A 16,624-nucleotide genomic window follows, 5' to 3' on the forward strand; every position below is an offset into this window, starting at 1 on the left:
CTGAATCGCTAATGTGGGTCAAGCTTAAAACACACAGCAACATACACTTCCCATAATGCAACTCAATTGGGTCTCTTTGTGACACCCTTTCCAGGCTGGTAAAGGAAGCCCAAGCAGAGATGTTTTTACAAGCTGAATAGAACTAAACTGATATTGGTGTGTAAAATCAGTACACTGGCCCTTTAATCTTCTGCAGTTTTATATGTGTTTTATTGAATGGAAGTACATTCTAAAACTGTCATATCTTTGTCTTCCTACAGGTGGGTAAAGCCATGTCATCCAATGAGTCTGCAGCCTATGAAATCATGAGGTCACTGGATGTTGACTATGTCCTGATCATCTTTGGAGGTGTGATTGGCTACTCAGGTGATGACATCAACAAGTTCCTGTGGATGGTGCGCATCGCAGAGGGGGAGCACCCCAGAGACATCAGGGTGAGAGAGACGTCCCACACACTGTATCTCAGTCACTGTAGTGGGTACCTTCTATCAGGAGAAACCAATAGAAGGTGAAACTTACTGCAGCTGTTAAATATTTACTACAGAGATGGCGGGATGTCTTGGTATGAATGTTTGATGTGCCCTCTGAGAGAGGGAAACACTGAGAATCAACGGATCAGTAACCAAGAGTGCTTTAGGCTGTTTCCCTGCAAAATGAATTTAAATCATGAATCAAAGTGTGGGTGAGTTGACTTACTTATCCTTTCCTGTCAACCCAGGAAAGTGACTACTTCACCCCGCAGGGAGAGTTCAGAGTGGACAAAGCTGGTTCCCCTACCCTACTCAACTGCCTTATGTACAAAATGTCTTACTACCGCTTTGGAGAAATGCAGGTATGTCATCATTAATAATCATTGTGGACTGTATATTTGCTAACTGACTAGATAATTGACCGCAAAGACCACTGTGTTGTTACAATGAGCTTGACAAAGTAGTTTCAAATGGACAGATAGGATTTAGAAATAAACAAACTTTATCCGTCTTCATGTTCTGTTCAGTTGGACTTCCGGACGCCACCTGGCTTTGACCGAACACGCAATGCTGAGATTGGCAACAAGGACATCAAGCTGAAGCACCTGGAGGAGGCCTTCACCTCAGAGCACTGGTTGGTCCGGATTTACAAGGTCAAGAAGCTGGAGAACAGAGACCGCTTGGAGCACAAGCTGCGAGGCACTGACACCACTAAGCAGAAGTACACCTCCAAAAAGGTAAGCAGAGATACCTTTTTTTTAGTTAGACTGTGTCTTGTCTATCACTGGCACTAGACTGCAGTCAGTCTCAGTCGGCAAACAACAGTTAAGTCACAGCAGCTGTGTTTGTTTTATGGCATCCAATCAGTTCAAGCTCAGCAGCCAGGATGAGTGTGACTTGGACAACAATCAGAGTAAACAATAAAGTGAAAATTAAAGCCAGATGAAGCCTGATGATCCGATCTAATGATTGAATGTGACATGGACCCTTTTACATGGGAGAACAGTCTAAATTACATGTCATTTGGACTTAACTGCCAAGTTAACTGTGTGTACTATATGATGAGGATGTAAAAAAAAACATTATTCAGATATGATTAGATAATCAGATGCAAATACCGCCCCAGTTCTTGTAGTAATATTGGGTATCTCCCCTCCAGACTAGTGTTTGAAAGCTGTTATTTTAACCTCAGGATCTGATATTGGAGTCTGGCATCTCGTGTGACTTGACAGTAGACAAACCAATGTTAGGGACTGTCAGTAGTAGGGACGCACGATGTATCGGACCACCAAATGATCAGTTTGATATAGGAAATGTATATTATCGGTTGTCGGCCGATTATATAAATTATAGCTGATAAATAGCAACGTGATTCCAATTTGCAATACAGTTCCACAAGGCTTCAGAGAGGATGGAAAAAAATGTAGTTTTATTACAACAAATCTTACTGGAGCTGTGGAATATTTTAGCTCACTACAGCTTTGCCTTTCTTGCCCTCCTTTGTGCATAAACTACTTACTTTTAAAATATAAAAATGTGAATTTATTAGTTAAAGCGATATTATTTTGTAATTTAGAGCAAAAAACATATCTTTGTCACTTTCCATGATGCATGGTGGGTCAGGATCTCAACACTTTATAACAGCATCCATATGATTATAAACACTCGGATAGATGTTTAGATGTCCAAGTGGAAACTGGGAGAAACACATTTAAAAAAACACACAGATCTCAACATTATGATGTGTACCGTCACACCTCTTTTTGTTCCGCTGCTTGATTCAGTGTGAACAAGCAAAGGTGGCGTAAAGGCGAGCCTTCATTGCGGTGATACTGCGGAATCTCTGTGTTAAAACGGCTAGAGGCACCGTTCACAACATACTGTACCATCAAAATGATTTTGAAGCTGTTATTTTAAGGTAAAAAGTTACATAATGTTGCTTTAACTCATTGGTATTGGCCATGAGAAGCTGGGAATCATCAGTTATTAATATAGGCTGAAAAATAGTATAGAGTCGTATCCTCAACACTGAAAGTTACTGTACACTCAGCTCCGGTGAGAGCCCCGCTGTGTGTCTAAGGAAAGGCAACAGATATTGCCAAACTTGCAGTAAACATCACAATTTTATGATTTATTTCTGTGATGACAAGCATGCCTGGTTTCTAAGTTACACTACTGAAAATACCCAACACAGCTAATGGGATTTCACTCAATGGAGGCGAAGGTGAGGGCTTTTAAATCAGTCGCTCAGGCGCTTCAGAGTAAAACACAGCACACGTGTCTTGTCTATCTTTCCAAAGTAACAGTGGTACTAAAACTATATTCCACATTATAATGGTTACATTTTGCAATTAATCGGCAGCTCACATGCTTGTGGAACTGTTGGGGGCGATCCCAAGTTTCCGCGAGTTTCACAGCTTTTATTTAGACTCAATTTGGAATAACTTTATTTCTTCTTTTGAAGCTGGGGTTCAAATATAAATCATGTTTATTTATCTGATTAATTTAAGTACATACAATTTAAAATATCTTATTATGTGTTCTGTCTGCAGCTAAACCTTTGTTAGACTTTTGGTGCGGGGCCTGCCTATGTTGGATATAGAAATGTTTGTGAGATTAACACTTACTGAAGAGTGTCAATGCGAGGCTTGATTTTTACTCATGTTTCCTCTCTGCAGACGGCCAAGAGGAAGCGGGGGTACATCAGGAACAAGCTTTCTCTCAAGAAGGGCAGGAAACTGACCAAGAAATCTTTATAGAGAGTCCACCACCAACAGAGGCACATTGTGGATGGGAGGGAGGAAAAATCTTAAACACAAAACTTTAAATAAAAAAAAACGAGCAGCAACAGTAAATCCACCAATCAAGATGAATAAGGAACACCAGAGGTTCTCCAGAGCCCTGTCATCCCACACGTACTCACCTGGAGGTCCAGGCTGGAAAAGTTACATCACCCAAGGAACCTAAAAAAGATGGAAGGGTCATTATGTTGCCCAATCTTGCTTTGGGGCCAGACTGTGGTGATGGCTGTGTTGAAGTCAGTGGGAGACCCAGGGAGAAACACACTAAACCCTGACATATCTATGTTGTATGACTTCTGATGAAGGAATGCCTCCAGAAAATGGAGAGTGTGGCCCCAAAGTGAGATTAGGTGACGGTATGACCCGTCCTTCTTTGTAGGATACTTGCCATCACCTTGGAGGAAGTGTTGAACCTCAGCTGACCTGATGAGCGGGGGTCAAGGAGGCAGAGAAAGGGAGATGTTGGCCTCCCCACAGTGGTTTTAAGCTGAGGAACTGTGACCTTTGACCCACTTTTCTTTTTGGACTTGAACGTGATTGGAGACAGAGAGCAAAAGAGACTAGCTGTCCTCAATCCAGGGATTCAGTTTGGGACTGCTCTATGCACTGCGTCATTCAGATAGAAATAACATCACTACACCACAGTTCTACCATGTCCTCAATTGATACTGAAACCCCAGACCTGCTCAAAATGAGGTTAAGAGCGATGTTAGGATGAAGTGGTGTTTTCCCCTTGTTGGAGTTTATTCAATTCTTGATCAAAATTCAGTTTAATGTAAACAGAAGTGTACCTGCTTCTTTAGTGTTAACCAGCAGTCAGTTACAGTACCTTTCAGATGTATGAGTTTGTGTTTAGATGCTTTTGGAAGGACCTGGTGTTGGAACATATTAGGTCATCTGTTTTCCTTTGCAATCTCATTAGAATCCATTATTATCAGGAGCATGCATGTACACATGTGCCAACAAGGAGAAGCCACCACTTTTCATACAATCTCACATATCATCTTAGAACCGGACTACATGAAAGGAAATTCATGTTCATTACAACTTATTCTGTCAGTAACAATCACATTTTACTCACCGAGGTAACTGCTGAGACCTCGACACACAGCGACATCAGAAAAACAAACAGTCAGGCAATCTGACCAGTTTTAAAGAAGCCTCCAGGTTAGACACTGAGGACTGTAACAAAGGCAAACAGTCGCTTTATTACCAAACTGTCTAGTGTAAACATCAATCACTAATTCATGGTTCAACTTTGATCTACTTTACTTGCCGTAGTTGTGTGCACTGGAGCTCCAACGATCAGTTTGTTCAATTGTCAGCTCTTAAAATTAATGGGCAGCTATTTTTTATAAGTAATCTTATATAAAAACTGTCAAAATTAATATCGTAGGAATATTATCATTTAAGATGCACTCGCTTTCAGTTTTTCCTCAAATTAAAGGGCTCTTCCTGAAATGTAGTACTTCACTTCCTTAAAGCTGGAGGACTCACAAGAGACAGTAAATGAAAGGCTGAAGTGTGAGCAGCGGAGGCCTTGTGCTTCTTGAAAGTGGTTCATGTTTTCTGGATGCTTGTCGTCGTGATGTCACTGTGTTCCCAGATCTCAGCATTAACTGAAATGGGTACAGTATTATCATAAATGATAGAAATGATGGCTCCGGAAATAAGACCCAAGTTATGATAAACCCGATTTAAAATTTAAGCTGCGCGTAACACTGTAGAGCCACACTGAACTGAGAACAGAGCAGGCCTGTGAGAGACCAGCTCAGAGGGTATAACATGTATAAGAACATATCTTGGTTTAAAGATGCTGTAGGGAAGCCAAGACATGAGCCCAGGTCTACATGTTATCACTGATGATGATGATGATTAATGTATGAATATGTCACTCACACACAATGTTCCCAAGGGAATGCATGCACGTGGATTTCTGAGCCTCAGGGTGGGAAAATGAATGTAGAGACGAGAAGCAGTGATTTCATATGTGTGCAGTGTTTACTAAACAGCCTGAAGGTGAACTGGACTGAGTCAGGTAGAGCACTGCTGGATATGATTTGTTTGGGAGACACTACCACTTAAAAGTAATAGGGCCCATGTACATGCTTTTTGTTGCTAGTAGAATATGCTAACAGGGGATGTCTGCCAGTGTGTTCATTAAAAAGCCATTTGAGGTTTAGCACTGTTTTGATGGGATTTGAAACCCTTTCAGGAGCTTTTAACACACCGTTCCAGTCAAAAACAATCTGAATGGAAAGCGGCAGTGTGTAGCTGACACTCCACCTGATCCCCTTTGATCATCCGTCAAATGTTCCACTGCACTCTGTAGATACAGCCTGCTTGTCCTCTTCACAGGTACAGTGACAGCCTCACACTCTGCTCCTGCTTGTTATTCCCTCGAGCAAACGTTATGACGTCCTCTGAGCTGTCAGGACGAGGAGGCTTCATGTTTCCAAACAAAGGAAGGGGACTTTCAGAGCGTCATTACACTCTACTGCTTACTTGTAATTGGCTGATTTTCCTTTTTTGTTTTTTTAGTTGTGTCATGCAACCAGTGGCATAAAGGTGACTATTTCTTTCAGCGTGTGATTTATTCTGATTTGAGTGGAATTTGTTTCCTTGTTCCCTTTGATTTAATCTGCCTTATTCCTGTTTCTCGACATGAAGCGTATCCATCCTGCGTGAGCCAACTTTGATTCAGTTGTTAGGTTTTTGTCACAAGAATGCCAATTTAAGCAGTTCTAGGTGGAGAGGATAGCATTGGCCTTAACAGAAAAACAAAAAGAATCATATCGTTTCCAGAGCTCGACAGAGTCGATGAGTTTATTTATTACATGGACAATGGAGGCTACGTTGACTATAGCGGGCGTAGTTTCCTATCACAAAATGCAAGGATTTAATTTCTTTTTGATTTTCTAAGTCAAAGTTTCTTCCATCAATTGTAATGATCTGGATGCAGGTATGAGAATGAAACATGCCTTTTTGAATAAAGAGGTTGAAATAACACTGGTGTTACTTCTTTTAGCTCACATACGTATGTTGTTCCTAACAACTACTTACTGTGTATTTAAAGGTCCAGTGTGTACCATTAAGGTGGATTTAGGGGTAGAAGTTAAGTATGCAGTAATATTCATAATTATATTTTTATTAGTGTATAATCACAGCAGGTTTAGAGTCCACCATGTTTCTACAGTAGCCCAGAACAGACAAACCAAACACTGACTGAACAGAGTGGACTTTTGTTTTTACCACAGGGGAGAGTGAGGCCAGGAGTGTTCAGCTGGTTGCAATCTACAACTACAATCCTCCTCACAGGACCTTTTTAAAATGCGTCTTTCCCACAGTTGGTTTTCAGTGCTAGTTAAAGTATTGTTTACCACTACAGTTAACTTTGTTAATGTTGCATCTTTACGTCTGGATGTCTCAGTTTCAACATATGCAACTGATGTGTGGTTTGAAATATGTCATGATATTGTGAGCAAACTTTGAGACTTCACTTCACCAATAAGTCTGAAAAATACAGCTGTGGTCAAAAGTTTACATACAGTTGTAAAGAACATGAATATAATGGCAGTCGTGGGTTCCAATGATTTCTACAACAGGTGCAGTGCAGTGACTGGAAAGGGAGAAAGATTAAAAAACAATATCCAATCACAGAGTGTGAATAGAAAACAATCTGACTGTATGTTGATGAAGGTTCTCAGTTATCCAGGTCATGTAGTACAGAGTGATATATCACAGGCAACTGGACTTGTTTCAGTTTCTTGAAGATGTTTCCAAACAGCATCAACTCAGTTACCTATAACATATACAAGCATCCAGCCAAAACTCACAGAATGTCGCCAACAAGGTGAGAGAAACAACACTGGACTCAGACGAAACAATGGTTTCTTATGATGTCGCATCACTTTTTACATGCATTCCCACTCAAGAAGCGATGAAAATGGTGAAGAAACGCCTACAATGCAACAGGACAGCACTCTGTCCAGCAGAACCAACTTCACCCCACACCACATTTGTGCCTTACTTGACCTCTGTCTGACGACCACCTGCTTCCAGTACAGTGAAGGTTTCTACAGACAGAAGCACGGCTGTGCCCTGGGCTCACCTGTGTCCCTAACAGTGGCCAGCCTCTACATGGAAGAAGTTGAGAGCAGAGCCTTGATTACCTTCACAGGAACTGCTCCCAGCCACTGGTTCAGGTATGTGGACGACACCTGGGTCAAAATCAGAGCAAGGGAAGTGGAAGCCTTCACAGAACATATAAATGCTGTGGACAATAACGTCAAGTTCACACGGGAAGCTGTCAGAGGAGACAGTCTGCCCTTCTCGGGCTGTGCAGTACACACTGAAGAAGGCAGAAGCCTCAACACTGAGGTTTACAGAAAACCTACACACACACAGATCAGTACTTACTGTTCGACTCTCATCACCCACTGGAGCACAAGCTGGGGGTCATCAGAACCCTAAACCATCGGGCCACTAAGTCAGAGGGGAAGGAGAAGGAACAGAAGCACATCAGGGAGCACTTAGAACCTGAGACTACCCAAACTGGACCTCTGTCAAAACCGCTAAAAGATCCAGAGCAGACCGAGAGGAGGAGACGAGAAAACTTAACATCATCATTCCATATGTGGCGGGAACATCTGAGAAACTCAGGAGGAACTTCAATAAACATCATCCTGGTTCACTTCACACCTACCAACACGCTGAGGCACAAACTTGTCCGTCCTAAAGACAAAACACCCAGACATAACCAGAGTAGTGTAGTTTACGCTGTTCAGTGCAGCCAGGACTGCACAGATTTGTACATTGGGGAACAAAACAACCTCTCCATAAACGAATGGCACAACACAGGAGGGCCAACTCCTCAGGTCAAGACTCTGCTGTCCACTGACACCTGAAGGAGAAACATCATTCCTTTGAGGACAACAATGTAAACATCTTGTCCAGAGAAGACAGATGGTTTGAAAGAGGAGTAAAAGAATCCATCTATGTCAAACTGGAACGACCGTCTGTGAACAGAGGAGGTGGCCTAAGACATTACTTATCACCCACCTACAACCCTGTCCTGTGTTCCCTCCCCAGACAGCTTAACAACCATTCACACCTGGGCTCACCTAGCCCTAGCAACCCACATGAAGGCTGGTTGGGTCAACGACCCACAAGTGGCCCTAAGGACTCTGTAAGGACACTCCCACACAGAGTTTAAAAGCCTGCAACTCCCCTCCAGTTAGTTAGAACTGAAGAAGCCTCTTGGATGAGAGGTGAAAGGTCTTCAAGAAACTGAAACAAGTCCAGTTGCCTACAATACAGCACTTAGTATAATCTGACTATAATGTACATTGGTCTAAGAGCACAACCCTATAGTGTCCTGTAAATATAAAACAGGGCTCCGGATAGATCATCCTCAGTAATACTTGTCAAAATACTAGGACTCAGAACCAACAGCTTCTTCTTAGTAATCAGTGTTGAAGATGGTGTGTGAGACTGAATAACACATCATCAAAAATTAAGTCAAGGTTCAAAACAGGAAAAATCACAAGCATCCCAAAATAACGAACCATTCTTTTAAAGTGAAAGGTGATAGAGGGAGACCTTGATGTAATCTACATGAAGCTTGTACAAGGTGAAAATTTGAAAAAAAATTCACGACTACAGTCCCATGAAGCGCTGACTGAAGGGATCAGCCTAAAGAGAAGTTTCCTGCGTGTTAGCACGCCAACATTTGCTTATTAGCAGTAAACTTTACATACAGCAGAGACCTGTCGTTATTTTTACAGGTATTTGGTCATAAACCAAGCAACTGATGCACAGACAGTAGAAACAACAAGCTTACCATACAGGATGGCGTACAGTTGATTTAATGTTTTATATTTCAAATGTTACAATTACAACCATTCTCTAAAAATGCACAAAATAAAAACAAATCACATTTTAAAATGATACAACTGCATTGACAAGAATGCATCGTTTGTACATACACTGTTACAGCTCCTTTGTCGAAGCTAGAATATATTCATACATTCAATACATCATTGAATGCATTAATTCTACATTTATAACTTCAATCATGCAAACACACTGACAGTTGTGACGACACCACAGAGAGATACAAATGAACACAAGTTGGGGGGGGATCTTGGTACACATGAGAGGCAGGTGTTTCTGAATCATGGGGTCGTTGAACTGGAACTGTGGTCTTTTCTGATGGAAATAATTTCTTTACTGTTTCCTAAACCGACCAAGAACACAGGAACAATCCTAATCAAAAGGTTGTTACTGTCCTCTGGATTTGACCAGAAGAGATCTCAACTTTACATTTTTCATCACATGTAAAAAAAAAAAAACACATTTCTCCTCTTAACTTTTTGGAGAAATGTGACCTTCCTGTGTAAAATTAGGCACGAACAAAAAATCAAAACAATAATTTCATTTCAACTAATAATTTGAAGTGTTTTTGTACCTGGTGTCGCCTGATTTCCATTGATCAGAATAAGTTGCATAGTTTGTGCTGAACTGAGTGCCAACCAAACGTTTTGAGGAGCACCTTCAAATGGCAAAGCTTCAGCCTTGCTCCTGTGTTTTGACTGCAGAGGTGCCTGGACAATGTGCACTCTGACTTCTTAACTCTGTCTCACTAACTACTGGTCTGTTCTCTTGTCGTATGTTTAATGAAAAAGGACTACACATAGAACCATACTGGTGTGACTTCATTTTTTTTTAGCCCATTAACAATTAATCGCCTAAATTTGACATTTCTGTGAGCATTTTTAAATATTTACCAAAGGTATTTATACGGGTGTCCATTCATTAACAGTACTGAGAGTCAACTTTCATGCTATTGCTTAATATTTCAAAAATGTATCCTCAAAATCCGCTGAGACTTTAAGTTTGTTTGAGATAGCATTGTATCGTATTGAAGCTGTGAGCTGGGACCTTTGGGAAGACTCACTGCTGGCCAGATGTACACTGTATTTTAGCCAACATCTGTGCAGGCTTTCTGTTTGTTTTTCAGGATTAGATTTTCAGACAACAGAGCTCATTAAGGAAGAAAGTTTTACAATGTTTTTCCAAACCTGGCACCTACATTACCCAAAATGCATCTAAGCCACTGAGGGACATCACTGAAGATAATTTAGCAGATTATCCTATATGCAGTGGTGCTCCCCAAGACCTGCAAGTATCACTTTAATGTGTTAAATTGGTGGAGTTGCCTCAAAGTCGTCTCTCTACTCCTACACAAATACAATCGAAAAAACACGGGAATCAAGATGTTCACTGCTATTTCTGCAAGTTGATTTTCAGTGTGTACTAAAATGAATGAAACAGTCATCAGTTACATCACATTTGGACTAACGCCATTTGTAGTCAGTGGGCTAAAAACATGAAAAAACACTGGCACTGTCCTTAAAAAAGAGCTACAGAATGAACAGGCTGCACACAGTTGATGGACTCCAGACAGTGTCTGTATAGAATACACTGTTCATTTAACTCCTGCTCCTGTTTGTCGATAGTATGAGAAAAAGATATGACCATTAATGTTTAAATGTCACTTTAATTCCTTTCTGTCACAGAAGTTAAAGAGTCCTACGTCTCACCAGTAACACTTAATCCTCCTCTTCCTCCTCATCCCCTCCAAATGACAGAAGGCTATTATTTTTTACTTTCTTTCCAGTGTTCACCTCCTTCTTCTCCTCATCCTCCTTCTCCTTCTCCTCCTTCTTCTCTCCTCTATCACTCTTCTTCTTTTTGCTGGAGCTGGCAGTGATGCCCTGGAATTTGTCAGAGGAGGAGCGCTTGGCTGGTTTCTTGAACAAGATTTTACCATCAGGAGGAGCTTCATCATCTGTGGATGAGAATGGATGACTAATTAGGCAGGGATTTTCGGATTTCTCTCGTTTTAATTAAATTTTAGTAAGATCATCTCATTGGGCCTAAGTTTATCAGCAGTGATGTGCTTAATAAACATTTAACTGAATTGCACCTTTCCACATGTCAAGGAAACAAAGAGGCCCTTTTGACATCAGTTGTACCTTTATCTGTACGCAGTTCACCCTTTATCTTCTTAACGTCTTCTGCGGTCAGGTCTCCACTTTTTAGGACCACAACTTGAGGTAACTCATCCTCTCGATCACTCCCGCTGTCATCGTCCAATGTTGGCATCTCCTGGCGCTGAGAGGGGGATACGAAACACAGACAAAGGGGGTTTCTAAACTAGACGGCCACATTGACACTTTGTGTTCTTTCATTAATAGTGGATTTTTTAATCAACAGACGGCAACTTAAAACCATTCAAATAACATAACATAAAGCTGACCAACGTTAGCTATTGTTAATTCTTCGTATGTAACGTAACTGGAGATCCGGGTTGCTAGCTAGCTTACCCGATTAGCCAAACTAGCCAACCATCATACCTTGGTATCGACAGTCGGTCCTTCTTTGTAACCAACATCACTTTTAAACTTCTTCAGAAAGGACGGTTCCTCTGGTTTCACCCATGACACGCCTCTGGCCTTATTCTTATTCATTGCAAATGCTTAACAGAAATAAAAACAGTCAATGAATTGCGGGTCTAAATAGGTATTCGACAAGCATAGCACCAAAACACAACTACGTCATTAAGATGCGCCGCCATGAGTCACGTGATTTCAGGAGCTCTTATTGGTCAATCGAAGAAAGTGAAGTCAAGATGGCGAAGATGTGAACGGAGAAAGGATTTCGCCTTCAAAGTAACACTTTGCAACTGGTCGAGGCAAAAATAAGCAGCTTCTAGCCAACAACCGAAAATGCCATAACAACCCTGGTACACGAATGGTAGGTTTCGACCATGAGTAATTGATTTTGACCAGGTATATAGGTCGCTGCTGTAAAATGTTCGACAAGCAGATTTTATTTTGAAAAGTTCTACCGCAGTCCATGTCATTCACGTTAGGCTTGACACAGTTGCCCAGCGGGGTTATGGGATCGCGTCACTGAACTGTGTTTGGTTCTCCTCAAATATGATCTCAGGGACTCTGTGCGCGTTATTAGCGGGGTTTCTGGGTGCCGCTGCCTCTCTGTCTGCCAAACTGTCTCTCGGTGCAGACTACGTGAGAGACATGTGTGAGTCCGGGCTCAGCGGCTGGACTCCAGCACACAGTCAGAGTGCAGCCTGTGACTGGGTGAGGACCTGTTATGGTGCATTCCATCTGCTCAATAGAAGACTGAGAGTCGACGCCTTCTGTCTTTTCTAGAGTACACTTACAATGATACCATGCACTACAGAGTAGAACAATGTTCAAGGAGGCGCCTATTGAAAAACCTGCTGCAGCCATCCAGGAGGTACCTGAAGGGAGGGAAAGCAGAGAGCGATGCCACAGGCTCATAAATGGCTCAGCTGGTGTACCTGTAAAAGTAAACCGGTTTTGAAAACCCCTATCATATTTTGCATACACATATATTAGTCTTTCATAGCCACAAATAGATACATAACCTCATTGCTATGCATTTGGCAAACAGGTGTGTTTAAAAACTAAAAACAGTATGAACAATATTTGTTGGGTCTAGCAAGTTCAAGATCTTAACATGAGGAGGGGGTGCTCAAACGACCCATAGGGGCCAGAATCAACAGAAAATATGAGTTGTTTGTATTTAAGATGCCCAGTGCATATTAAACATTAAATGTACAGTCACTGTATTAACAGGGTTAATTCACAGATTCTACAATTCTACACAACATGCATGCAGACATGATACTGTGATTACATGACAGTGTGGCTGGTTATGTTTTCACTTTGGGAGTGTGTGTGTGTGTTGTCCTGGACACTTACTGTAGTGGGAATGAGCCACAGAAGCTGTTTGAGTTCTTACCAGGTGATATGTCTGTCTGACTGTGAACATATTCATCGCACCATAACTGTGCAAGATGCAGTCATGAAACTTCACAGGTGTCTAGTTGAGATCAAAATGAAGGCTGAGTTTGAAGATGGGTGGTCTGACCCATCGTCACTGAGAACTCATGTAATAAGTAGTAATGACTACTACTGAGTAGTAGTTGACTCATGGGTAAACATGTTAATGGGAATTATGACTGGTGTGTTCCCATTGCAAGACTGTCTCTAGTTTCCTTCTCACAGTGTAACAGACAACAGCATTACCTCTTCCCCTGAACAGTTTATGATGTTGCATATGGTATCATTGTAATCCGTGACCATCAAAACATGGGTACAACACCTTTTCTGTGTTTCCATGTTTGGTTAAGGAGCTATGATGCAAAATACATAATTATTTTATAGCGGAAAGTAAAATGGTCACCATGGCTGCCACATGACATTTTTGCAATGCTCCATCTCTGAAAATGTTCCCCCAAACTGTACCAGTGTACCAAGTGTCATGCTTTATGATAAAATGAACGATTCACCTCAAATTTATCGCATATCATCTGGACTGTTATGGCTCCTGGTCGAGGTTTAGTACTTTCCCTTTTATATTGCATACTCAGCATGGCACGGTTACCGTGAAGCCGGCAGTTGGTTTTTGCTTTAAATAAGTGTGAAGAGGTCAAAGGTAAGTAGGACTCTTAGAGGTCCGACCTGGAGCTATTAATACACCTCTGCATGTTATTGTTTTTGCTTGTATAAGTCCCTCACTGTGGATATTGTCTTATCTAAGCATAAAAAGTAGAAAATGCATTTCCTGCTGAAAATGCAGCGTGAATGCTGAAATGCTCACTGCTTGAAATGCAGAGATTGCCTCACACTGCCTGACCCAAAGTCAGGAGTGGAACCAGTGATCTTGGCCACTGCACCAGACAGCCATGCTTGTGTATATGTCAGTGTGTCTGTAGAAGGGATCTTTTTACTGTCTGAAATGTTACATTCAGTGGTTTTATTTCATCAGTAGATATTTGTACTGTGTTGACTTCAAGGTTTTCTATCTGCCTGATACCTGTTAAGCCTGTTTTTCATTGGGCTCTGGAGGTTTGGAAGTTGAAACTTGAAATGGTGTGCATATAGGTGATGTCATCCTGTTCTGTATGCTTGGACAAAATATTAATCTTAGTTTCTTAGCTCAGTGCACACATATTATTTCACAATTTAGCTTATCTGTTTCAGGTTCTAACTCTCTCTCTACTCACACACTCACTGTTTTCCTTCAATCAACTCCAACTTGTCTCTCTGCTCCTCTTCCTTAATCACCTCTTCATCCACTTTGTCCTATTCCCTCGACCCCCTTCATCTTCCTCTTCCTCTCTGTACATTTAATTTAATAATTAATATTAACATTTATATTAAATCTCCTGAACTTGATCCACTTCTTCCAAGTTCTACCACTTCTGTACACATGTAAACATTTCAAAGACAGAAACTCCATTTAAATATTGATGTTCCTCATCTTTGATACATTATGAAATGTATTCAACTTTTCAGTCCCATTCATAGTAACTGACATTTTCCCACTGTTACTCTTTCAGGAAATTCAAACCAACAATTCAGGTTAGCTCCAAGCCAAATCCTTCTCACCCCACTATTATGACCCTTCAGAATCTTCAGATGTGAACATGTTAAAGCCACCATTTCAGTTTGGTGTCAGCTTTTCAACAAACCTTAAAGTCCTCCATATCATTCATACATGATTCTTGTTATTTCATTTTTTACAGCCAGCAATGTGCATTTAACATCGGCTTTTCAACAAACCTTAGAATATTTAAAATTTTTCATATATTCTTGGCAACATTCAAAGTTCTTACAGCCAGCAATGTGCATTACTAAATAATAGAGCCACATAATGGAGCAAAAAAACCAGAGAGTAGTTTAGCTACCTGTCCAGCTGCTGCTTTCTCATGTCAGCTGTGTGTGCTTGCAGCTCCACCTCCCCCTGCGGCTGCTCTGTGGAGGCCTGCTGTTTGCATGTAATGCTGTCATGTGGACCTTCTTCTCCAAGGCTCTCCGACACTGCTCCTCTTCAGCCAGGGCCACTGTCACTACCACTGCATCCAACTTCATCTCCTCAGTAAGCTCTGGTATCCTCCATGATGCTTCAAGTATGTCTTGAAGATATTTCACCCCTCATCCAAGAAGCTTCTTCAGTTCACTCTGTTCACTTCAGAAGCCTCTTGGATGAGGGGTGAAACGTCTTCAAGAAACTGAACAAGTCAATTTGCCTACGATACAGCGCTCAGAACATTCAGTCTGTTTATCAGTTAGTCTGTTTGTTTGTGTCCAGGCCATCCTTGGGAGGGTGATTTTTGGAGAGACCCATGCAGCTCTGTGGTGGATGGGCATCTCTCTTACTCTGTGTGGACTGCTCGTACTTCATGGATCCTCACCTCAGACATTTCCACAGGAGGAGGGCAAAAAAGACAAGTGATGTAGGCTCACCACAAGAGTGCAGCTGCTGTTCTTAAGTCACAGTCACAACAACCTGTGGAGCACCATGTCTAATGTTAAGTGCAATTAAAACTGCAGACTATTTTTGCACAATATTCATGGTGGATTCAGTACCATCAGTCCCAGGTACCGATCCAGGGTTGTCTCTGAATGTGCACTGATTTGTCTTTATTTTGTCTTCCGTGAGGGTGTGTTGGTAGCATTTAAAACTGACTGGGTCATTGTGGGAGACATTATGCACACAGAGACGCACCACAGCGCTCCTCCTCCTCCAGTTAAATAGAAGGTTTTGCTCATATACTGTCAAACGGAATTGTCATCATCTTTATTGATTATTGATCACTGTCTAAGGCAAACTCCACGTAGAAAGACAGGACTGTCAGTAGCTGTGCTGGGTTGCTTGTATCCACAGTGCCTCCAGCTGATCACTGAGAAATGACACTACCTCCAGAGGGAGGAGGACTGATTCTGTCCTCTGTACAGCCCCATGCATTTTAAAATCCTCCTTACTGGACACAGACTGATCACAATGTCCCCACCGTGCTCAATAACAGCAAAATCTCACCCTGGTTCAACCCAAGCATGAAGTAGACCTTAATCAAATCATGTAAATGAGATATAATAACAATAATCATCACGCTATAACGTGAAACTTATCACGTTGGTAAAATAAAGTTTTCATGGTATAACGTGACAGTGTTCTTTTTTTTTCTTGTGTGGCAGCAATACGCTTCCATAAAATCTGCCATTAAATCTAGATCAAATTGAATTTACTGTGTGGATGTGGTCATCTCGGTCCATGCAAGGCAGGTCCATTCACTGAAGAACAGAGGGCAAAACCCTGCGCACAGATTTTGTGAATCCGTTCCCACAGTTTACTAATGTGTTCCCACGGATTTCCACATCCAGTTTTTTTCTACCACGTGACCCTAGAGCGGCTCTGTACAGAAGAGTCGGAGAAGGTGGGCCTATGCATAGG

General features: G+C 41.5%; 3 protein-coding genes across 3 annotated transcripts in view; 2 read left to right on the forward strand and 1 right to left on the reverse strand.

The window, feature by feature from the left end:
- Positions 1 to 6,278, forward strand: part of LOC141011672 (dolichyl-diphosphooligosaccharide--protein glycosyltransferase subunit STT3B-like) — a 63,387-nt gene extending 57,109 nt beyond the window's left edge. The window contains exons 13-16 of the mRNA XM_073484906.1: positions 261 to 434; positions 719 to 832; positions 998 to 1,207; positions 3,149 to 6,278. Of these exons, the coding sequence (XP_073341007.1) occupies positions 261 to 434; positions 719 to 832; positions 998 to 1,207; positions 3,149 to 3,229 (579 nt within the window). The 3' untranslated portion in view covers positions 3,230 to 6,278. The remainder of the gene's footprint in view (positions 1 to 260; positions 435 to 718; positions 833 to 997; positions 1,208 to 3,148) is intronic.
- A 2,844-nt stretch (positions 6,279 to 9,122) lies between these two features.
- On the reverse strand, positions 9,123 to 11,897 carry kiaa1143 (KIAA1143 ortholog). Its single transcript, XM_073486068.1, has 3 exons — positions 11,692 to 11,897; positions 11,311 to 11,449; positions 9,123 to 11,123 (listed from the first exon to the last, which is right to left on the reverse strand). The coding sequence occupies exons 1-3, from the start codon at positions 11,803 to 11,805 to the stop codon at positions 10,885 to 10,887; spliced, it is 492 nt and encodes a 163-aa protein (XP_073342169.1). The 5' UTR covers positions 11,806 to 11,897; the 3' UTR covers positions 9,123 to 10,884.
- A 332-nt stretch (positions 11,898 to 12,229) lies between these two features.
- On the forward strand, positions 12,230 to 16,339 carry tmem42a (transmembrane protein 42a). The gene is made up of 3 exons (XM_073485502.1): positions 12,230 to 12,438; positions 15,122 to 15,268; positions 15,482 to 16,339. Exons 1-3 carry the CDS (start codon positions 12,277 to 12,279, stop codon positions 15,623 to 15,625), a joined length of 453 nt encoding a protein of 150 aa, XP_073341603.1. The 5' UTR covers positions 12,230 to 12,276; the 3' UTR covers positions 15,626 to 16,339.
- Positions 16,340 to 16,624: the final 285 nt, after the last annotated feature.

The sequence above is a fragment of the Pagrus major genome, chromosome 17 (assembly GCF_040436345.1).
Source record: "Pagrus major chromosome 17, Pma_NU_1.0".
Lineage (NCBI taxonomy): Eukaryota > Metazoa > Chordata > Actinopteri > Spariformes > Sparidae > Pagrus > Pagrus major.